Below are 25,088 nucleotides of genomic sequence, written 5' to 3' on the forward strand. Positions count from 1 at the left end.
ATAAAGATGGATCTGTTGCAGAGGTGGTAAAAAAAAAAAAAACAAACAAACACCTTTTCTTTGAACTTTCTTTTTCCCCCCATGAAAAATGGCTTTAAGACAAAACACAGATTTTCACACACATAGCTGATGCAGCAAGCCCAGAGGCGCCGGGGCTATGACTGCCAAGCCTAGAGGCTCAACCTTGGCACAAATTAAGCACGGCTCGTAGCGTCGCCAACAATCCCTTATTACAAGGGACGTCCCTTATATTTTTTTCCTCTCTTTACAACAAGATTGGGAGTTACTGCAAAAAGCAGCTGGAAATATCCCTGGTGAATGTAAGTGAGCACTGCTTATTAACTATTATTATTATTAATATTAATAATGACAATGGTTATAATAATAATGATGATAATCTCAGGAGTTAGGGTGAGGCAGAGATGCTAAGCAAATAGTCCCTTAGTTTTGAAATACAGTGTTGGCAACTGTAGAGTTCACCTTGGTTCGGCATGATCTTATTAACATGGTACAGGGAGCAGCATCACCCATGTCTGTCATCCGGATCCCTGAGCAAACAAAAGCAATGCTGGATACCCTAGGAACAGCTGGGTAGTTGACTATTGTGCTCAGCGACTTAAATATCTCGGCAATTAGACACGCTGAGTCATTACCTGCACGTTGAAGAAGCGGAACAATTGCACACAACCACAGCGAAAGGGCGATTATGGGGTGTGTAACGCCCACGCACTCAGGAAACGTGGTTGTGATTCTGAACACGAGGCCGTGGTGAGGGAAGGTCACCAAAAAAGAACCGGCTCAATCCTCTAATTCTCCTCCTCCTCCAGACTCTGAATGAAACTTTTAAAAAGTTCATTAAACTCTCCAGCCAAGGTGCATCATTTGCACTGGTCATAGTTTCTTGCCAATCATTCTTAGAGTCCAGGTCTTACCTCTGCCTGGTACTTTTGATCCCACCTCCCCAGTAGGGACTCTGAGACACGGATTCCTTGGTCAGAAAGCTAATGCACTCCGGAGGCCTGCTGAATCAAGCTCTATTGAGTTTATATATCTCTTTATAGACACACCTAGTGGCAGTCGCCGATGGCTTTATCACGTGAGGATACTGGAATGGCTGGTCCAGGACAATATTTGCTCTTTCAGACTCCAGCTTCTTTCTGGTATTACAGATGCATCTTTGCAGGATGAGCGTTGCCAATACAGGTCTCAGTCCCAACCCAGAGCCCCCAGTGTTATTCCAATCCTGAGCTATTTCATAGCTCTACCAGTGCACTTCAGGCCTGACCCACAGTCCCCAGGCCCCCTGCTATTCCAGAACTCTGGACGCACAGCAATCCGGACCCACACGTCTCCCCTATACAAACCTGCTATTCCAGTCCTGGACTCCCATATGCACCGCTCTGCCAATGCACCTCAACCCTCACCCGTAGCATGCCCAGTTCCAAGTCTGCCACTGCAAAAGAGACTTGCTGGCATCACTGGACCAGTCCAGTTCTGTGTCTTTCCTTGGCAGACACCAGTAGACACGTCAAATTGATTGGTGGTTTATAGCTATATACACAAATGCCCGTTACGGACGAGGCTAAGCCCCACTGACCACATTCTGCTCGTATTCTAATACAGGGTTTGAAAAAGCTAGAAGTTTGCGCAGCAACGGGCCGGAGCCACAAAGAGCAACTCAAGGGCCGTGTTCAAACCTTCTCAAACTTCTGGGGGTTGGGGATCCAGGACTTATCGTTTGGCCCATTAAAAAAGTACAGTCTAGTCCCGCCAAACTTCAGATGGACATGGCCTGGAGCAAGGAAAAAAAAAAAGCAAAACAGTTAGATAGATAGATTGATAGATAGGATATTTGGACCTGGATCCAAACTCCAAAGTTTGAGGATGTCCAGATTGAGACAAGCTGTTCAGACCCATCTCTAGTTCCCCCAAAACACAACTTCCTTATTCACCCATCCCTGCCAAAAAGGCTGGTGGTGGCGAAGAGAGAGGATAAAGGAATGACACAGGAAGAGGGACTGTAGTAAAACGCAGGGAATAATGCAGCTCAGGCTTGTGTTTTATGGAATCTCTCGAGGCTAATTTATGAGCTCCTGAACTTGGCAAATGTCACATTCGCAGGTTAATAGAGGGGGCAGGGTCTGAAGCCAGATACAGCTGGAACAAGAGGAAAAAAAGCTTCAGGTTTCCAAAGCCCCTGACCCCACCTCCTTCAGCAGCAGGTTCCTGGATTTTCTGCATATATACATATATAGATAGATATCTCACACCCCAGCATCTTTGCAAGGAGAAGCCACGGGAGCAGCCATCAAGCGGCTTTTAGGGTCGCTCCTGGCAAACCCCAAGATGTGGGAGCTCCGTTCAGTAGCCTTTACCCGGGCTGTCTTTGCTGAGTTTCTGGCCACGCTGCTCTTCATCTTCTTTGGCCTGGGCTCTGCCCTCAACTGGCCTTCCGCCCCCCCAGACATCCTGCAGATCTCGCTGGCTTTCGGCTTGGCCATCGCCACTCTGGTCCAGGCCCTGGGGCACGTCAGCGGGGCACACATCAACCCAGCTGTGACAGTGGCTTGCCTGGTGGGCTCCCACATCTCCTTCCTCAGAGCTGTCTTCTACGTGGTGGCGCAGCTTCTGGGGGCAGTCGCCGGGGCAGCTCTCCTGCATGAGCTCACCCCGTCAAACATCCGGGGACACTTGGCCATCAACAGGGTAAGGATTCCGCCAATGCAGGGGCTCTCAGAGGGGACGGGAGTGATGGATGGGTACGGCTTTTGGAGAAACTAAGACAAGTCAAGTGAGCTCACGTATAGCTGGGAATAGAACCCTGGAGTCCTGCCTCCCAGACCCCCCTTGCTCTAACCCGACTCCCTCCTTCTGCTGGGAATGAACCCAGGTGTCCTGACACCCAGCACTGTGTTCCAACTATTAGACCAGGCTTCCTTCTAGCTGTGGGAACAGAACTTGGAGGTTCTGCTCCCAATTCCCCACTGTAAGGATTCCCCAGTGCTGCCTATGACGCCGACCAACAAGAGTCAGGACATTCACAGCCAAACTGCCATTTTGACATAAGAGATGTTGCAGTTCCTAGCGCTGCCATGCTTAACCTTCTCTGGCAGCATATCCCACCACCTCTACAATATCCTTGTCTGTCTCCCTGCCACGTTAGGTCCTGCCAGTATTTCCAGAATGCTTGTTAGTCTTTAAGGTGCCACAAGTACTCCTGTTCTTTTTGTGGATACAGACTAACACGGCTGCTACTCTGAAACCAATAATTATCATGAGACTCAGGACATAACCATGAGAATTGGCAACACTGGACTAAAAGGCTAAAGATGATGGGGGCTAGCTTCTCTTCTCAGGCCTTGTCTACACCCAAAATTTCCCTGCTTTAAGTATACCACAGTGAAAGCAGTTCAACCTTCCCCAGTGTGGATGCAGTTATGCCAGTATAAAAATCCTCTTACCTGTATGATTTATTCCTGCAAGGGAGGAGGAATAAGGTATGCTGGTCTGAAGCACTTTTACGGTAGGAGCTGTACCGGTATGACTATTGCATCTTAAAAAGGAATCACATTCCCTAAATGACTGCACAAAGTCTGCACTGCAATCAGAGATGTGATTTAATTTGCCACACATGTAGACAGACATTCCTATTTTGGATACAGCTAGAGCCACTAACAAGCCAGCTAGCCGGATTTTGAAAAGGGACTGCCCAGTGCAACAAAAATCAGTCTACTCACAGGACCACAGGCAGGAAACTTGTTTCTTTGTTTAACTCAGGGGTTCTCAAACTGAGGGGTCAGGACCCCTCAGGGGGTCACAAGGTTATTACATGGGGGGGTTGGGAGCTGTCAGCCTCCACTCCAAACCCCGCTTTGCCTCCAGCATTTATAATGGTGTTAAATGCATTATAAAGTGTTTTTAATTTATAAGGGGGGGGTCGCACTCAGAGGCTTGCTATGTGAAAGGGGTCACCAGTATGAAAGTTTGAGAACCACTGGTTTAACTGCATCGCAACAGAATCGGGGGATGGGGAAAACTTCCCATGGACTAAACAGAAAGTAAGAGAGAAGGGGATCAGGACTCCAACCCATAGTACCCGGAGTAATCTAGTTAAACCTTTGATGACCACTTTACTATGTCACTGCTCTTGCTATTCTAGCCATTAGATCAATGCTAGCTCAGCTATGTCTGTGTGCGCTGGGGTCACACCTCCGGCTCTGGCAGCAGTGTAGACAGATCCTGGGTATAGACCAGGCTTCAGTAACGCCGGAGTTATGCAATCCCTGGATTCACACCAGCATAATGGAGATCAGAATCTAGCCCTTAACTGTCCTGGCAGGCAAAGAGGTGATGCAGTGAGAGAAAAAAAAAAGCAGGTGAAATTTCTGGTTCTGTATAAAACATCTAGATTTCAGTATTTAACAGCGCATGTCTCAGGCTCCAACCGCATAGCTGGACCATGGATAAGATCTCAGCCAACCCCCGAGTGCCAGTGGCATCGCAAATTGGTCAATTAACCAACAACCTCCAGTGGTACCACTACTTACATTGGATTAAGGAAACACGAGCTGCCATTTATATTGCAAAACATACACTGGAGATGTTATCTCGAAGTGCGGTCAGATTAGGTTTGGTGCAATTGCTGAGCACAGAAGTGGCTGCTTGGAAAGGTTGACCTGGAAAATATACATGCAAGGTGCATATTGCTTGTGTGTGTGCACGAGACAGAGAGAAAATCAGTGATTACCACTGTGAAAACTAAAACTCTCATTTCCAGATACCTGAACTTTTCAAATACTGTCTTGGGTCACAAGTGACGTGAATTTTATGGGGCTCATTATAGTACTTGTCGGCACATCTCACAAGTACTAAACGTTTGGCAGAATCTCCTTAAAAGAGGCCCAGCATGGGAACGGGGCAGCCCAGAGGATTCAGGGGGCCTGGGGTCTTTGGTGGCAGGGACCCCCCGCCGCTGAATTGCCGCCAAAGACCCAGCACTTCAGCAGCGGGTCCCGGGGCGGAAGGACAACCCTCGCCACTGAATTGTTGCCAAAGACCCTGAGCAGAAGAAGCTCCGGGGGCCTGGGCCCCTCGAGAGTTTTCCAGGGCCCCCGGAGCAAGTGAAGGACCCCACTCCGGGGGCCCCTAAAAACTCTCGTGGGGATCTGGGGCAAATTGCCCTACTTGCCCCCCCCCCGGGCAGCCCTGCATGGGAATAGCACCGTACAAGAACAAGGAGACTTTTGACTGATACGGAAAGGCAGCAACCTCTGTAAAACGATGCACGAAAATACTCTTGAACACAATGCACAACGAGCCTGTGGAACTCCTTGCCACAAGGTAGTATTGAGGCCAAAGAGTTCTGAAGGGCTCAAAATAAACTAGGTGGACCCCTGACTCCGATCCATTCTGGCAGTTCCTATGTTCCTTGCAAGTTAAGAGGATATGTTGACAGAGATGGAACGATCCAGACAAGGAGCACAAGTGAGGACTGGGGTGTACTGACAAAGTTAGAGGGGAGGAAGAGCTGACAGAGCAGGGATTTTGCAGAGCAGGATACAGGGGCATCAGCTGGACTATGTGGGGAACCTGGGACTGCAGGGGGTGATGCTGGTAAGACCAAGGTGCCTTGGCAGAGCTGCTTTCCTCTCGTTTCAGCTGCACAACGACACGACTCCAGGCCAGGCCGTCACCGTCGAGCTTTTCCTCACCTTCCAGCTGGTGCTGTGCATTTTTGCTTCCACCGATGACCAGAGGAGCGATAACGTCGGCTCGCCGGCCTTGTCCATCGGCCTTTCTGTAGCCGCAGGTCACTTGCTGGGGGTGCGTCACAACAGCCTGGCTTTTGTGTTTTAGAGCCATGACACGCAAGCATGCCCATGTCCCAGATAGTTTCACTAGGTTGGGTGCTCTACAGAGCAGAAGAAGAATGGCCCAGTGGTTAGGGTGTCACAGCCTGGGTGTTGTAAAAGCTGGGTTTGATTCCTTGCTCTGCCACAGCTTTCCTGTGTGACCTTGGGCAAGTCACTTACACTCTCTGAGCCTCAGTTTCCCAAAGGAGGAGAGTAGCAGTTCCCTGCCCTCAGGGGTGTTGTGAGACTAGGTCCGTTGATGATTGTGAAGTGCTGAAATACTACGGTAATGGAGAACATTCAGTATTTGTGCAGTGCCTAGTACAGTGGGGTCATGTGCATGGCTCCTAAGCACTATGGTAACACTACAAATAATAAATACCCAACATAGATCACTCCTGCCCCAGAGTCCCCAAGCTAGAGATGCAGCAGGGACGAATATGCAGATTCCCTCCAAGAATCTCAGAACCCTTTGCAAACATGAATGACCTCCTTTGAGATCTAGGTCAGTATCGTCTGCATATTACAAGGGAGGAAATTGATGAGACTTGCCCAACATCTGTGTAGCAGAGAAGGCTGTCAACAATTCTGTGCTTTACCCATTAGAGCAGGGTGGCCATCCTGAGCCACAGTAATATGTCAGCGGCTCCCAGCGCCTTCCACCACCTCCCGATCAGCTGTTTCGTGGCATGCAGGAGGCTCTGGGGGGGAGGAGCGAGGGCATGGCTGGCTCGGGAGGGGAAGGGGTGGAGTGGGGGCAGGGCCAGTGGCAGAGCCAGGGGTTGAGCAGTGAGCACCCCACCCCCGGCAGACTGGAAAGTTGGCACCTGTAGCTCCAGCCCTGGAGTCGGTGCCTGTACTCTGAAGCCACAGGTTGGCCATTCCCCTGCATTAGACCGTGCTTTCCATAATCAGTCCCAGCGCTACAGGGAAACTCCCAGCTACTCCAGGCCCAGCCCCTTTCAGCAGCAGCCAGTGAGAGAATTTAGCTCCCTTTGCCAGCCGTATGACTGGTTGGTGAAAGATGCCAGTCATTCTTTTCCTAGCACAAGGCGACCTGGAGGACAAAAAGCTAGCGCCAATGAACGAAGCATGTGAATAACAGGCGAAGGCATTTAAAAATAGTCTTGCGGCTAAAAGGACTTGGTGGTTAGTAATAACCGTGCCCCTTTTTCCCACCCCCTAGATCCACTACACCGGCTGCTCCATGAACCCCGCCAGATCTTTTGCCCCAGCTGTGATAGTAGGAGACTTCAGCGCCCATTGGGTAAGAATTCAGCCCCCAGCACTCGGCTGCAGATCTGGGTGCAGTTTTGGCAGGACGAGTTGCAGTGCATAAGGTTGCCAGTTTTGGTTGGACGTATTCCTGAAAGTCTCATCACGTGATGTAACCTTTAATTAAGGATTAATCTTTTAGTCCAGGAGACCAAACTCTAGCCTGTGTCAATATTTCTAGATCTCTCAAGAGTCAACCTAGCTGCTGGCATTTTGACCGTGACAAGGGTAATAATAATATTGTCCCAACCAGGCTCTGGTTGCCACCTGGAAGAAAGATCTAGAGATTGGGAGCAATAGACGCAGCAAACCATAGCCCTTAATTGCCTAGCCAAGTGGGCTAAGTTGCAACAGGAAAAGGGCGTGTGGTTCATTGTATGTGAGTTGGCAGTAGGCACAAAACCTACAGAGACTTTAACTCTAGTTATTATCAAACTAAACTTTCCTGACTCCAGTCTAAACCAGTGTGGTTCAATTTTTCTATCAGATGTGGACGGCATTTATTTGGAATCTAAGTTTTGTGTTCAGTGAACCAGAAAAGGGGTAGAGTAAGAGACGCTTTGCTCCTTCTGGGCAAGTTTTAGCAAAGTTCTGAGAGTTTGACTGACTTCCTGGGTCAGAGGTAAGGCAACAGCCATCTTGAAAAATGTTTCTTTTGCATGTTGACCAGGCAAATGTGCCTGCCAAGAGCAGATTCCGAACTAGAGCCTGGGAACACATGGAAGCTGTGTTTTAGTTTTGCAGAACTTCATTGGTTCAGTTTGGGGGTTTTGCATACATCAAACCAAGGTTGGTGGACACCTGAGTCTCATTTCACCCAAATCACCAAGGTTGAAGGTGGCTAGATAAATAAAACTGAAGTTATACTACTTAGCACTTATCTAATGAACATTCAAAGATCTCAAAGCACTTTATGAAGGGGGGTAATATCTCTATCTCCATTCACCCAGATGGACAAACCAAGCTGCAGCGAGGGGAGTGCCTCATTTTAGATCAGAGAGCAATTTAATACTTGAACTGAGAAAAGAAAAGAAATCCTGCCTCTCTGCTTTAACCACTAGACCAGGGGTTCTCAAACTGTGGTCCGCGGACCCGAGCTCCATTCAGATGGTCTGTGGATAGTTCCCTCTAAGGTGCGAGCCAGGGCAGCTGCCCATGAGAGAATGAAGGGCCACCCACCTAATCAGTGGAGCCATGCAGGCGTGGCTCCACTAATTAGGTGCCTGAACCCTGGAGAAGATGCACATGTAAGGTGAGGTGGTGGCCTTACGGGGAATAGGGGGTAGGTGGGAGGGGGCAGTGGGGTGAGAAGAGGGGATGGGGGGAATTTGGGATGTGCAGGGCTGCAGCAGGCAGAGAAAGAGGTGACTTTCCCCAGCTCTAGGGATGCAACTGCCAGGGAGAGACCCCCCATCCTTCCCATCCTCAGCTCTGCAGCTCCTGTGGTGGGGGAGAGACCCCGCCTCTCCTTCCCAGCCCCAGTTCGGGGGCTCCTGGGGTGAGGAAGAGAGGGAGAGACTCCCCTTTCTTCCCAGCCGCAGCTCAAGGGCTGCCGCGATGGGGGAGAGAGAGCACATCCATCGCATTAGAAAAGTAAGACTACTGATATTAAAATATGAGTTGTGTGCTTTTATCTGTAGAACAAAAAAAACATTAATTATAAAGTTTTTTTTAATAAAGTGCTTTTATCCAAAGTGCTTTACAATACTTAGTGAATGGTACAAACAACATTTGGAAAGATCATTAAGTGGTCCGCTGAGCCCCTCAGCAATTTTCAAGTGGTCTGCGGAAAAAAAAGTTTGAGAACCACTTTCCTTTCTAGAACTGGGACTAGATCTCAAGAGACCTGGTTCCCAATCCCAGCCCTGATCTAACCACTGGTCCACATTCTCCACAAAGGCTGGGAAGAGACCCCAAGGGTCACAATTCCCAAACGTCTATTCTCCCCAGCAGAGCCCATTCCTTCCTAAAGCTGAGCACAGAACCAAAGAGGTTAAACAATACTGTGTTCTTACCACAAGCCTGCATCACTTTCCAAAGTTTTCGTTTCATCACAATCCCTGAACCAGGTTTAGAAAATGGCTGCACAACAGTTTAAGATGCAATAAGTTATGTCGCTCAGTGGTGTGAATTAGCCACTCCCTGGAGCAACATAATTTATGCCAATTTAAGCCACCAGTGTGGACCGTGCTATGAGAAGTTGGAGGTGGATTAATTAAGTCAACGGGAGAGCTCTCTCCCACCGGCTTAGAGCAGCTGCACAGAGAGTTTACAGTGGACTTAGATTTAGTGTTGCAAAAGCTCATTGGTTTGATCTTGGTTCCACAAAACCAACCACTAAAAAAAACCAAACAGGGTTGTTTTCAGATCCATTTGATCAAAACCACCAGCGCTTGGAGGATGGGAGTTCGGACAAAAGGTTCTGTTTTGGGTCCATCTCTGGTCCAAACGACAGTGGAGATCAGGATGGAACAAATATAGATGTATGTATGTGTGCCACTTGGATGAAAAGTTTATGGATGTGGGCAAATTTTGAGCCTCGTTGGTTCCCAAATGCAGAGTGACCTCAAGCCTAGGTGGCTTGAAGACCAGACTCAGATCTATAAATATCTGGTGTTCATCTCAAGTTCCAGCTAAATGTCTGAGTCCTACAGTTCATTTGGAAGCCTTATTTTTTCTCTCTCCATCTATCCAGGTCTTCTGGCTGGGGCCGTTGGCTGGCGCAGTGGTGGCCTCGCTGATCTACAATTATATTCTCTTCCCACACACTAAGACCCTATCAGAGAGACTTGCCATCTTCAAAGGCTTCGAGCCTGAGGAGGACTGGGAAGAGCGCGATGTTCGCCGGAGGCAGTCGATGGAGCTGCACTCCCCGCAGACTCTGCCAAGGGGCATGACGGAGAAAGTCTAGTGAAGCCCCCCTGAGCTGCAAACGGAGCTAGCCACGTTCTCCGGCATCTGTTCTAGACAAACACGTCATGAGTGACAAATGCACTTTCCCCCCTTTTGCCGAGAAGGAAAGGTGCCAGAAGCTGTCCCAATGAACCATAAAAGGTTTGTTCCCATTGTTAGCTGTGCCCCTTTCCCTGGGCAATTCACTTAACCTTCCCTATGCTCGCAAACTTTCCACCTTTACGGACCATCAGCATCCCCTTGCCTGAGCCAAATACCGGCTCCGGCTACAGAACATACTGACCCCTAGCGGCCTCAGCATGGCAACCCCCAGGAGGCAGAACTCCTGGATCCAATTCCCAGCTCTGCCACCGAACATCATGCGCCATGTCACTTCTTTTCTCCGTACCTCAGTTTCCCCAGCTGTAGAAGGAGGGTAAGACTACTTCCCACCTCACTGAGCTCTCATGATGGATTAACATTTGCTGAGCACTTGAAAGCGCTATATATTAGCATTGTTTTTATGACTTGCCATTTAATGGAGTGGGGAGATTGCTACCTATTCCAGTCCACTTCCCCCCCCCCACATCCCATCTCAGACTTCTCTCACTGCTATGGCTGCTTGGACTCAAACTGGAGTTTGCCCCATGTAACGAGCAGCAAGCGTCTCACACACGGCCGATTCTCTGCAAGGAACAGCACAGAAGGTTTTCCACAGAGATATGAAGGATGCATCATTCATCCTACCAGGAGAGCTTTTATAAACTTCATCTGGGTGGTTCCTCTGGGCTGCCAGCTCCCACGTTTCAACAGGGAACAACGTCCCTCTGTATTCCCCAGAGCCATCTCCCCGCTTGTTCCCTAGACATTTGCCTCCAAGTCTAATTCATTGTATTCCTAAGCTCCTTCTTATTCCTGTATTAAATTGTCACAGGCATCCTTGAAGAGCTGCCGCATCCCACCCCAGAGGTGGCTGCATTTGCCCCAGCAGGTAAAGCAGCAGTGGCTTAATCTGTTCTGTGTCAGGACTAAAAATATGGCTCCCTGCCCCCAAGGAAATTCAGAATCGTTTTAAAAGAAAACTTGCCTTGCCTCTCTGTAGATTGAACTAAAGTGATAGAATTCACTGGTTTAAAATGTGATTTGAGTCTGTTGCAAAAAAATATGATTTAAATCACCAATTTTCTTTTCTTTTTTAAAAAATATTTCTTATTTTAGTTACTTTCCTAAGAAAAACTTAATTCTCACTGGCTGACAGACGAACCCAAGAAACTTACCCAAAACTTACTCTAGCAATCAGATGGCATAAATAATGACTGTATGTATCTATTCAGATTCTTCATTTTTACATTTCCATACTAGTCAATATCAGTGACTGTTCTCTTTCTGCTATAGACATTTAACTTATTGTTCATTGTGATTGTACGTAAAGCTAAAATGAAATGGAACGAAGCCATGAAAATGATTTTTTTAACCATGGTTGAATATTTGTTGTATTAATTTCAAATAAAGCACTTTAAATTTGCTTTTACATATCAAATCAATAAAATAACAGACTCACATTTATATAGTATCTTTCATCCCAAAGTGCTTTACAAACTGCTTCCACAGAAGACCATATTCTGCTATCCTGACAGCAAATAGTAATTTATTCCAAGAGTAAAAGTATTCCTCAGAATAAGAACAGATGGTAGAAGTGGGTGCGTAATGATTACTCACCCACCACTGAAATGCAGCCAGCTCTGGGGTGGAACGCAGCCACCTTTCTATCACCAGCAACACACTACAGTTTTTTATTTGTTTTAGATGGTGAGACTGGACATATTAACCTTTTATCAATCCAGCCCACATCATCCAACAAAATAAAGATCGGTCCCTTACCAGTACTCCTGTATGTCACATTTTTATTACATGCTTGTGATAGATTCTGATCTCTGCTACACCTGTAGGCCAAATTCTCAGCAGGCATCAATTGACTGACACCAGTCAGTGGAGCTACACCAGCTAGCAATCTGGCCAGTGACTTCAATGGATTGATGCTGATTTACGCCATCTGGGGAATCTGACTCCAGTGGAGCTACACCAATTTACATCAATTAAGAATCTAACCCACTGACGTCAAGGGAGTTGCACTGAATTACAACAACTGGGGTAATGGCTTATTGACTTTAATGGAGCCAAACCAATTTATACCAGCTGGGAAGCTGGTCCCATCCTCTCCAAGGTATTTAGGTGCCTAAGTCCCAAATGTGAGTTAGGTGCCTAAATACCCCTGAGGATCTGGGCAGCAGCTCAATGACTTCACTGGCTCTGTGGCAATATACACCACTTGAGAATCCCGCTCCTTTGCAGCAATGGAGCTAGGCCAGTTTACACTAGCTGAGAATCTGCCCCATTTACACCAGTGCAGTCGCTCCAGATTGACACTAGTGTAACTCAGATTGCACGTGGTGTCGCGGGGATCGGAGTTGCCTGAAGGAAACCCAAGACTATGCCAAAGGAACCTCACTTTGCAGCTGAGCTTCTGTTTATAAACGGTTTAACGGGGATCAATAGAAGAGAAGGCATTGTTTTAATAAGTGGCTAATCAATTGCAGTAGATCGCTGTAGAATCCAGCAGATCTATGGGTTGCTTATAACCAACCATAACATCTGCTCCTGAGGTGCTTAGAAGCATGAATAATGGTATGTCTGTAACATGTATTATTAACCCTTTATAACCATGTATCAATGGACCCTCAAAGCATGGCTGCCACTTCAAGAAGGAAATGGAAATATTGCATGAAATAATCTCTCTCTCTCCCTGACTTGAGGTTTGTCCTTTGAGTCCTGATGCTCCAGACCTCCGGACCATTGTTTTACTGATTCCACTGGGGAAGGGTGAAATGCTGGTGCTATAGATATGCGAGATCATATCATTTCAGAAATGCTCAGCTCACCGCTGCTCTGAGATGGCTCCAAGCCACCAAAATGAAACTGTCCTTCTAACTCCGAAAACAGCAACCTAGCCACCAGCATTATGCAGGTACTCAGCATCAGAGGGCTGCCACAAACTGTTTTTATTTTTCTCTCCCTTCCTCAATTATCATCTGGATCACTTCGGCCATTACCCTATGGCTACTAGATTAGCTGCCCGTAGGGCTCTCACACTTTTCATAGCTTGGTGCAAGCCGCAGTCTCATGGCTGCAGTCTCTGGAGAATAATATTAATAACACCTCAGTAAACTGCAAAGCACTTGACAAAGGTGGGCAATATAATTATCCCCATTTTACAGATGGGGAAACTGAGGCACAGGGGATGATTTGCCCAAAGTCACCTACTGGCAGAGCTGGGACCAGAACCCAGCTCTAGGCCAGCGCAGTAGCCACTAGGCCATACTGCCTCTCATCTGATCAAGCAGGCACACAGCCTTTTTATTGTTTTGCTCCTTGGTTAAAAACCATTGGTCATTTGGCGGGGACGTTTGTCAATTCTCTTAATTCTGTCGCAGGTCTCGGGATACTTACTGCTTTTCTTAAACTCCCAGCTCCTGTATGTGATTAGCTCACATTTAAGGAAAAACAGTAAGTTTCTAACCTTTATGGTAGCAGAAAAAATATATATTTTTGGATGTTCTCTTCATTTTCAAATATATTGATTTCAATTGCTACACAAAATACAAAGTGTACAGGGCTCAATTTCTATTATTTTTTATTATAAATATTTGCACTGTAAAAAAAGAAACAAAAGAAACAATATTTTGCAATTCACCTGATAAGTACTTCAGTGCAACCTCTTTATCGTGAAAGTGCATTACAGAGTGGGGAATTACAGGTAGAACCCCATAAATGTAAACAAACTTATGTGGCTTAGGGATTGGCTGAACAAGAAGTAGGACTGAGTGGACTTTCACAGAGGCTAAGTCCATCAATGGCTACTAGCCAGGATGAGCAAGGATGGTGTCCCTAGCCTCTGTTTGCCAGAAGCTGGGAATGGGCGACAGGATGGATCACTCGATGTTACCTGTTCTGTTCGTTCCCTCTGGAGCACCTGGCATTGGCCACTGTCGGAAGAGAGGATACTGGGCTAGATGGACCTTTGGTCTGACCCAGTATGCCCGTTCTTATTACTTGTAGACTCTAAAGATTTACATTGTTTTATTTTTGAGTGCGGTTATGTAACAAAGACAAATCTACATTTGTAAAAGAAATTGCCCTACCGTACTTGTATGAGATGAATTGAAAAAGACTATTTCTTTTATTTACCTTTAGTACAGCGCAAATATGTGTAATCAAAAATAATATCAAATAAGCACCGTACACGTTGTATTCTGCATTGCAAGTGAAATCAACCTTTGAAAATGTAGAAAAACATCCAAAATATTTATAAGAAGAAGTTTAAACAAGTATTCTACTGTTATTGGACAGTGTGATTAAAATGGCATTTAATTGCAATTAAATTTTTTAATTGCAGTCATGTGTTTTGAGGTAATCACTTGAGTTAACTGCGATTAATTGGCAGCCCTACTATTAACCCCATTTTACAGAGAGGAAACTGAGGCACAGGGTGGCCAAGGCTAGGTCTACACTAGCACTTTTGTCGGCATAACTTATGTCACTCACGGGTGTGAAAAACACACCCCTCCTGAGCGACATAAGTTACACCGACAGAAGCGCTGGTGTGGACAGCGCTCTCTCGCTGACACAGCTACCACTGCTTGTTGGGGGTGGTTTAATTATGTTGACGGGAGAGCTCTCTCCCACTGGCATAGAGCGGCTACAACAGAGACCTTATGGTGACACAGCTACATCAGTATAACTGTGCCACCATAAGGTCTCTAGTGTAGCCATGGCTTCAGTGACTTACCTGAAGTCCCCAAGGAAATCTGTGCTACACTAGGGATTTGAACCCAGCTCCCTCAAGTCAGCTGTCACAGTTACCTTGTTTGGAACAGTTGTGCAAGGTGGGAAAATGGAATCTGCTGCTTTTGCAAGATCCGTAGGGGAGATAAAAGAAGCCGCAGGGACTTTCCTCCTAGTTTTCCACTCAGGGCCAGAATTACAAGTCCTCATTCCTCCCAGGTCTTTTCACTCCTTCCCAGCCTGCACCTGGCCCTCACCAGCCACAGGGCCTACCAGCATATGCGTCAAGAGACTCTTGCCTCATTCACAGACGGCACCGCTGGTTACTATCAAAAGCCGGCCTCCTGTGCTGGCTCTGAGCTCGGTGGCTGAATTTCCAGTCCCACAGGGACACGGCGGGGGGAATCCACACATAGAACCGGATTTTCTGGGACCACGGGCATTCTGCAGAAAATAATGTGTTTCTGCAGGGTCCTTTACTGCTGGTGAAAGGTGCTAGACGGACAGTCCTAAAAGGTGAAGTTCTTTAATTTTCCCCAGCTACAGCAGGGGAACGAAGCTTCATGCATGATCACCACTGCATCTGAGCACACACAATACCTCCCTCTACTCCCCCATCAAAGTCAGTCATCCCAAAACCAGCAGGAAGACTTATTGGGGAATGAAGTTTGTTCAGCAACTTGATCCGTTCATTCTGGGCCTTCTAAAGTCCAGAGGACACTCAAGGTGGGTCTCCACTGCATCTGGAAGCGAGCCTCCCAGCCTGGATAGACAGACATGTGCTAGTGTACTAAAAATAGCTTGCGAAATGTTGCGCCCCGGGCTTTGGAGCCCAGGAGAGGGATTGAAAGGCCAGGCTCCAGGCCAAGTTGCAACATCAAAGCAACATCTACATGGCTATTTTTAGCACACTAGCGCAAGCCTTACTTAGCAGAAGGCTGTCGACCCGGGCTGGGAGACTTGGTCCCAGATGATATCTCCTCAGACCTGAGAGGCCCATCTTATTACAAAGTACTGAATGATAGCAGTGCTGCCAATTTTCAGAGTTTTATCGCTAGCCTCAGGATAGTGGGTGTTTTTCAGAAAGCCCCAGTTCCTGGAGTCAGTTGATTAGGTGAGAATCTCAGCTTTCATTTCTAGTCCTTGCGCTTGCAAAGAAAAGCTTAAAAAAAATAGAAACGCAGAATTTCCCATCTGTGAGAAATTCCAACATTCCAAAATCCCCCATGGAACAAAACATTTCGAAAAAAATCATTTGAGGGTCAATCAAACTCTGATTGACTTTTTTTTTTAATTGATAATATAAAATTTCAAAATGAAAAATCAAAACATCCCATTCCAGTAAGAACCTCATCAAAGCCTTTTGCATCCAAATCACCATGTTTCTGCTGGAAGTGACTTTGATTTTCATGAAACTGCTTTTTCTGACGGAAAAGTGTCCCACCGGCAAATTTTGGACCTGTTCTATTAAACCATAAACAATCCCCCAAACAAGTTCAGAAACCCAAATACAAGAAACCCAACTGAACTAATTTTGGGGCCTGACTTATGATTTTTGAACATTTGGAATTGGCCATACTGCAAGAGTGAAGGTGAACAATGCAACTGCGAGAAAGCAGTGTTCTTGGGGGAAAGGGACTCGCTTGGAATTGAAGATTTTAGTGTAATTTACAATCTTCTCTGCGTCCTTTGGCAAGTGTTTTCATCCCTTGTGCCTCAGTTTCCCCATCTCTAAAATGTCTCATCTATTTAGGATGTAGACTCTTTGGAGCAAGGGTTGTCTTTGATTATGGGCATGAACAACATCCCCACGCTCAGCTGGGCTACTGTGATACCAGTAATAATTCAAAGAGCCAATTTGCTTCCCGTCCCATCTCCCGCATCACTCAAATTAATAAAACCCCAAATAGAATAAAATGGGTCTAATTCATCCAAAGAATTATTTGGTCTGTGGAGTTTGCTTAGATCTAGGGTAGATTCTCCTCTCACTCACACCAGAATAACTCCTGATTTACACCAATTCAAATAAGAGAAGCAAAACTTTTTTCCCCCACACCCAGGACCGCCCGGGGGGGGGCAAATGGGGCAGTTTGCCCCAGGCCCCACAGGGGCCCCCATGACAGTTTTTCGGGGCCGCTGGAGCGGGATCCTTCACTTGCTCCGGGGTTCCCCGGAGCTTCTTCCGCTCCGGGTCTTTGGCAGCAATTTGGTGGCAGGGGGTCCTTCCGCTCTGGGACCCGCTGCCAAACTGCCCCAAAGACCCGCAGCGGGGGGTCCTTCCACCCCGGGACCCACCACCAAAGTGCCAGGTCTTTCTGGGTGGTTGCTGGGTGTTGCAAAGACACCATCCTTTTTGGTGTACTTTACAAACTAAATCGCAGAGGAGGGCGCCAAGGGACATCTGTGGCATCTAACTGTTTAATCAGAGAAAAGAAAGGTCGGAGCTTCTATGAGTTCAAAACTTTTCCACTTGGGATGAGAGGTGGCAAGAGCTTTCAGCGTCCTCTAGTTGGCATTGAGTTATGGGATGCCTCACACACACACACACACACACCCCTCTTGCACCATACACCAGCCACGCTGTAGGAAACTGCACAGGTAGCTTTGCCCAGGTGTTTCTTGCTGAGAAATTTGGAACATTCTTGCTTGTCTTCTTCAGCCTGGGCATTGGCTTTCCCTGGACTCCTTCCCATGCATCTAGGAGATCATGTCAGCCAGCAGCCTCGGTACGACGTGGGTGGCACCCACATGAACCCAGCAGTAGCCTTCCACTTGGGGGCCAGTATCTCTTTGCTTCAAGCTATGCCCATATTATGTCCCAGCTTCCGAGGGCCATGGTCGGCGTCAGAGTAACCTTGCTGCGGGAGTTGATTCCAGCGTCTTCCCAAAGGGAAGCTGAGCCTGACGGTGTTAAGTTCATTGATGGGGACATGGAATCAATGTTCCACGTGGACTTAGGTGTCAACAGGAGTTGGGTCAAGCCTTTGGTGTGGAGAGGGTCACATGGAGAGGGAATCGGGAGTTCTTTAAGTAAGTGTCTTTGTTGGAAAATGCCAATTCATCCAAACCAAAAGGAAAGGAGCCGCGCTGATGAACCTCCTGTTTCCAAAAACGTTAGAGAAACGTTTCAAAATTGTCCATGTCCCATTTCAACATTTTCCAAAGGAAAAAGTTTTGGGGTTTCTGGTTCCAAACAAGGTTTTGTTTAAAAATTTAAAGTTCAAAAAAACCCCAAAATGGTCCAAATTAAAACAAAACATTTCAAAGTTACAGGGATGAATTGTTTCAGTCAATCTGAGCCAAACGTTTTGGGGGGATTTTCCATTTGTGACAAATGTCAAGATTTTGATTTTGATGCAAGAGGGGACCATTTGTCAACATCTTGGAAATGCTCACTGGTCAGGGAAAACCATTTCCCGCCCAGTTCTTAGCATATGTCATCTTTACCAAGAGATCATTCTTTAGGGGATCCATTTATTGGACTTCCTTGACCACTGCAACCACTAGGCCACTGCACCTCCATGGGGCGTGCTGCGATATCCCCCATGCCCCACCCTGGGGTGATATGTTGTAGATAACACTAGCTAAGACTGTAGCAAAGATGTTGCTGATTCCATCTCCTTGCGCAGTGGGAAACCATTGTGCAGTTTGTCTCAAGAACTCATCCAACAGGTAACCGATCCAAACTGCCTCTTCTAGCTAATTACTCTACCTCTATGCGAGGGACTGGATTCTCCCCTACCTTGCACCAGCACTGATGCCTGTGCAGACCAGACTGGTGCTGATCAGGCAGTTTTCCATCCACCTTCCATGAGTGTAAAAGGTGACCTTGGCCCAGGCTCTCGACTGGTGTAAACCCACATAGCTACTTTGACTTCAGAGGAGCCACGGCCATTTACACCAGTTGGATTTGGCCCACCAGGTGCAATGCAGTCTCGAGTCTATGCAGTTCTGCATGTGTATTAAAGAGCTCCCCGAGTTTTTAGAGCGGTGGTTCGCACCAGCATCCTTTGAACAGAATGGGCTGTTGGGGTAGTTTTCATTCCCACTAAATAGCAAAGCAACCCTAGGCTAAGCCATTGTTGTTAATCTATGGCTGACCTCCACAGCTTGCCCTTTGCCTCCCATTACAGAGCATGGCTGTGTTCCTCAGACCCCTCTTGGGGAGAAGGTACTCAAGCCACCAGGCGTGATTCTCCACTCTGTCAGCTCAAGGGGCCACCAGATCAGAATGGTGCGCCAGTGTCAAAATGGAAATGAAGCTTTCACAATGCCATTTATTTTCCTTTCACGACTTCACCCTGCTGCCCCATGAATCCCACCCAATCCTTAGGGCCGGCAGGTGTAACAAGAGACTTGAAATTCAGACAGCTCAGGGGCTTGTGTATTTAGGGAGACCAGATATCCCAATTTTATAGGGACAGTCCTGATTTTGGGGCCTTTTTCTTATATAGGCACCTATTAACCCCCAACCTCATCCCAATTTTTCACACTTATCCTCTAGTCACTCTAGGTGCATTTCAATAGATATGCACACTCCCAAGGGCAGATCAGATCTTTGTTGCCTGAATGCTTAGCACATCAGTCAATGGTGACTGGACACATTAAAGAGAAATCAGAATACTTAACTGGTAGATAGATAAGTCTGCAGTTGTTGTTGGACAAGAACTGGAGCCTACATTGGGAAGTTATTGGAAGTGGCATCGAAATGGGTGAGAGGGTTGAAGCTGAAAATCAGGATTCCTGGATTCTAATCCCAGCTGTGTCCCGGATTCCCTGGACAAGTCATTTTCCCTTGCTGTGCCTCATTTTCCCCACCACTAGATCACAGCACCTTTAACAACCGGTCTGACCTGAAAGATTCCCCTCCAACATACACATCATAGGATGATGCAGGACAAAGGCCATGTCTACGCTGCAAAATTATGCCGATCCATGTCGGCATCCAGCCACCGCAGTTATTAAATTGCTTGTGTGTGTGCACCCTTGGCTCCTTGCATCGGGGGAGCGGGTCCTCATCAGGAGCGCTTGTATCGATTCTACTGTCAGTATGGGGCATTGTGGGACAGCTCCTGAAAGCCAGTAACAATCGACATCAGCAACCCCAGGTCTACATGGAGACTGTGTCGACCTAATTACATCGACTGTGACTCGGTACCACTCGGGGAAGCAATGTAACAAAATCAGCACAGACAGGCTGAGGGAGGCTGGAAGGAAGAAAGGCAATGGATTATCTAGGCCTTATAACCATGGGAGGAAGATTAAGAGTGTGACACCCCAGATAATGAAGGGATGGATGGTGCATGGTTGAGCAGTTCTGATTCTTGCTAGTGGAAGCTATAGGTGCTTACATACACACACACACACACCCCTACCTCTCTTAGCCTGGACACACACACAGGGTAGTTCACTACAATACACAATTAATGTCCACGTTGCCACTGAATATTCTTTCAAGTATCATCTGGTATCAGCAGTTACTATTAAATACTCCAGTGGCGAGAACATGCGGGTAGGAAAAGGGGAGAGGCAGCGGATATTTGCCATTTTTTCTGTAACTTTTATCATTATTCTGATCAATACATGCCTGAAATTTTTCAAAACTGAATCAGGTTCTTTTTGCTTAACCTCATTATATTCATCCTGCTGATAGGTTTTAGCGGAAGGATTCGATTTCCTAATGTCATTACATATTTTATGGTAGCACCTATGAGTCCCCAGTTGTGCAGTACAAACCCAGAATGAAAAGAGCAATGCCCACTTCATGGAAGTTACAATCTAATCTAATTTGACAGGCCCATCTCCTATGCTTTGCAATCCCTCATTGAAATTGACCAGTTAGAACTCTGGGCTGATTGGAAATTACAAATCGGTAGCTTTCGGGTTGAGGATCAGAAAATGAAATCAACCATCCGGTGATTACAAGAAGCAGTGATTTATTCACTGAATAACACACCCTCATGGGAAAGGACACGTCTGTGTGCCAAACCTTGCAAAGAGCAGTTGGGCAAAGGATCTGACAGTTCTAATTTGTTCACACCCATCAGGCTCTGGAAGAAAATAGCTCCAGAAGTGGATGGTTTTGATCTTATTAGGTTACATTGTTTGTCTAAGAGCAAAATTAAGATTGCAAAGATTATTAAGGAGGGTAAAGAAACACCCCTGTCCTCAGAGCAACCAGTGCCTTTCTTTTGCATTCCTAGGAGTTTTCCCTATGAATCTATCTAAGCCTGCCTCCCCACCCCCGGTTGGAGAATTTTCACTCTTGTGACCTAATTCATCAGGGTTCCCCGCCCCCTCCCCCACCCCCAAAGAAATAGATCTGGAGTCAGATTCAGACTTGATGGAAGAAGAGGAGGGACTCCATTAAAGTCAAGGGAATTTCACCCTCTTACACTCATTCTGGTTTGATTGTTAACTGTCTTTAAATGGGGTATTGGGTGACTGTTCTCCATAGACTGCCCTTTGATTTGTTTAAGGCACAGTGGGTCTGAAACTGCACAATGGATGGCATGTGTGTTGACTACTCACCTGACAGGGAGATTCAGCCTCCTCTGGGGGGGAACACATGGTACTTCTGTGCTAGCAAGGTTGTGAAAAAGTGCTCAGGAAGGGGGTGGTGCGGAGTTTATGGGTATCCAACTGACTCTGCAGCTAGGGTTTATGGGAGGTGGAAGGTCATTACTGATGTTGGAATCTAGCCAGGTCATCCTGAGGACCCAGCATACAAAACTTTCACCAGAATATGGCAATGGGGCAAGCTGTCTTAGGTTTTTCTTGGCTTAACAGACCTGTTTTTTCCTTCACTTTACTTTCTACTCATGATCCACATAACTAGGGGAGTGTGATTATTATGAATTCTGCTGTTTCCAATCCATATTCATCTAGGACCTTAGGGATGTCAGTTTCCTGCATGCTCAGAACTTCAGGGGGGTGGCAGTAGAGCAAGTCCCTGATTCTTAAGTTAAAGGGGAATCTCCTCAAGCTTTTAACAGAATAGGGAATAGAACATAGGCAGTTCTGATTCCAAATCACTTTGCAGAATGTGTCCCTGTATGGAATGCCAGAATGCAGCCACTGCTGGGGTGGAACACAGCAGCTGTTAGCAATGCTACAAATGGGTTTTCACAAGTCAATATAAATCACAAGGAGGTGGAATGCAACTCATCGAGTTGAAATTTGGCTAGCAAACTCCCTAAACCTTGCATACAAAAAACGTTCTGGGATTTGCAGTGAACATGAGGGGAGTCCTGGCTTCAGTGATCCATGTGGCTAGGGGCTTTGTGCTACCCAGTGAGCTCAGCTGTTATATATCAACAGCACATCAGCTTCCAGCAGTCCAGAGCTCAGAGCCTGCACCCTCTTAGAGCCTTTGGGGGGGTTGTTTGTTTTTGGTTTTTTGCTCTAGATGAGCAGGCTGACATGGGAAAAGATGTATAAATCTGGAATTATTCCCATTCAAACCCAAGGCATTTACACCAGCATCATGGAGATCAAAATCTGGCCCTTGACCTTGTTAATGGTTTAACAAAAAATGAAAAATTGCCAAGTGACACATACTCTGTTGAAAGCCTCCTGGCCTGGCTTCTTATGTCTGGTTTTGTAAGCAAGTAGTTTTTAAGTGAGGGGAAACTTGAGGTCTGCAAGACAAATCAGACTCCTGGAAGGGGGACAGCTGTCTGGGAAGGGTAAGAACTACTGCCCTGGAGAAGGGCTCTGTTTATTTACTGAATGTGTGTGACTCTCTGGCTTGCGAAAGCCAAAGGGGTAGAGTCAAGCATGTGTGTGTTTGCAGACTACAGGCCAGCTTTGCTTTCCAAAAAGCTCTGCCAATGCACTTCACTTGCAATATGCCTGAACACCCTGCACAGCTCTATCTCCCCCCCCCCACCGCACCCCCAGCACCTCCCTTCTACTCCAGCCCTGAGCTCCCCCAATACCTTTGTCCTACAGCATCCCCTGCTATTCAAATCCTGTCCCACCGCCACGGTGCTGCCAGTCCTTTGCTATGCACCCACCCAGCTCTGCCAATGCAGCTCACTGCTGCAGTCCCAGTCCTGGACTCCTCTGCCAGCCTTCCCAGCGGCACCAGCTGTTATTCCAAACCTAGGCACCCTTCAGAGCTCTGCCAATGTGCATTACCCAGCTCATTCCAGTGCCAAGCTCTCCTGCAGCGCTGCCAACCAACCTCGACCCTGCTCAGCCTCTTCGGAGCTAAGACAGCAAAGCCGTGTGGTGTGGGGAACATGCCCAAATACCCGCCAGGCACGAGGCTGCAACCCAGCCAAACCCATTCCACTAGGGCGCTTAGACAGGATTTGAAGTCCAGCTAGGAGGCAAGAAGTGACTTAACCTCCCTTCCCCACAACCACCCAGATACGACCAGAACAGCAGCAAACAGGAAAATATTTTCCCTTTAGAGCAGTAGCTCTCAACCTTCCCAGACAACTGTCCCCCTTTCAGGAGTCTGATGTGTCTTGCGTACCCCTAAGTTTCACCTCACTTAAAAACTACCTGCTTACAAAATCAGACCTGAAAATGCAATACAAAAGTGTCCCAGCGCATTAGTACTGGAAAATGGCTACAAGAGAGTTTGCTGCTGCTCTGATCCTATCCGGCAGGTGAGTGGTTGTGAGGTGCACGGGCAGAGGTTTTTGGAAAGCAAAGCTGGCCTGTAGCCTGCAAACACACACATGCTTGACTCTACCTTGGCTTTCGCAAGCCAGAGAGTCACATACATTCAGTAAGTAAACAGAGGCCTTCGCCACCTCTGCAGCTGAGTGTTTGCAAGCCCAGAGTACACTGGGCAGGGGAGGGGGCTGGAGAGGTGCTATTGAGTGTTACCAGGGGCTGTTCTGTGCAAAGGCAGGGGAATTCTGCTGCTGGGCTTTCCTCTCAGCCACAGCCAATTCTTCCATGTCTGTTCCTTACAGGGACCCTCCTCCCACCCACCCCCTTCCCTGTCTGAGACCCAAGATACCTCTAGGGTACTAGTTCTCACCCTTCCCAGACTGCTGTCCCCCTTCCAGGAGTCTGATTTGTCTTGCAGACCCCAAGTTTCCCCTCACTTAAAAACTACTTGCTTACAAAACCAGACACAAAAATACAAACACGCCCAGTGCACTCGTACTGAAAAATGGCCTTCCTTTCTCATTTTTACCATCCAATTATAAAATACATCGATTGGAATCTAAATCTTGTACTTGCATTTCAGTGCACAGTACAAAAAGTAGTATAAACAAGTCATTGTCTATAGGAAATTGTAGTTGGTGCTGACTCTGCTACTGCTTTTTATGTTACCTGTTGTAAAACTAGGCAAAGATCTAGAGGTGAGTCGAGGTACCCCCTGGAAGACCTGCATACCCCTGATTGAGAATCACTGCTCTAGGGTCCCCCCGCCCCCCGACCATTGCTCCTGGGTAGATGCAGCCAGATATCAGAGACATGGAGGTGAAGGTGCTGATCAGCACAGAGCCGTCAGGTGCAAAGTAATCCCTGCTCTATAACACATTCTGAGGGCATCTCTTCCAGATAAGTGGCATCCAGAAGAAAAAATCACAATGGATACTAGCAGTAGTGGGTACGGGAGCGGAACTGACATTCAGGGTAGCCTGGCTAGCCACTATGGCACCTGGTTCATTGTAGCCTAAGATACATGCTGCCATCTAGGAAGGAGTATGGCAGAAAGGGATCTAGGGATTATAGTGGACCACAAGCTAAATGTGAGTCAACAGTGTGATGCTGTTGCAAAAAAAGCAAATGTGATTCTGGGATGCATTAACAGGTGTGTTGTGAGCAAGACACGAGAAGTCATTCTTCTGCTCTACTCTGCGCTGGTTAGGCCTCAGCTGGAGTATTGTGTCCAGTTCTGGGCACCGCATTTCAAGACAGATGTGGAGAAATTGGAGATGGTCCAGAGAAGAGCAACAAGACTGATCAAAGGTCTTGAGAACATGACCTACGAAGGAAGGCTGAAAGAAGTGGGTTTGTTTAGTTTGGAAAAGAGAAGACTGAGAGGGGACGTGATAGCAGTTTTCAGGTATCTAAAAGGGTGTCATAAGGAGATGGGAGAAAACTTGTTATCTTAGCCTCTAAGGATAAAACAAGAAACAAGAGGTTTAGGCTGGACATTAGGAAAAAGTTCCTAACTGTCAGGGTAGTTAAACACTGGAATAAATTGCCTCGGGAGATTGTGGAATCTCCATCTCTGGAGATATTTAAGACTAG

At 47.0% G+C, this 25,088-nt stretch overlaps 1 protein-coding gene across 1 annotated transcript; it reads left to right on the forward strand.

Annotated features, from left to right (window-relative positions):
* Positions 1 to 2,331: 2,331 nt before the first annotated feature.
* LOC127035459 (aquaporin-2-like) lies at positions 2,332 to 10,038 on the forward strand. Its single transcript, XM_050925357.1, has 4 exons — positions 2,332 to 2,706; positions 5,659 to 5,823; positions 7,039 to 7,119; positions 9,823 to 10,038. The coding sequence occupies exons 1-4, from the start codon at positions 2,347 to 2,349 to the stop codon at positions 10,036 to 10,038; spliced, it is 822 nt and encodes a 273-aa protein (XP_050781314.1). The 5' UTR covers positions 2,332 to 2,346.
* Positions 10,039 to 25,088: the final 15,050 nt, after the last annotated feature.

Source organism: Gopherus flavomarginatus, chromosome 16, assembly GCF_025201925.1.
Source record: "Gopherus flavomarginatus isolate rGopFla2 chromosome 16, rGopFla2.mat.asm, whole genome shotgun sequence".
NCBI lineage: Eukaryota > Metazoa > Chordata > Testudines > Testudinidae > Gopherus > Gopherus flavomarginatus.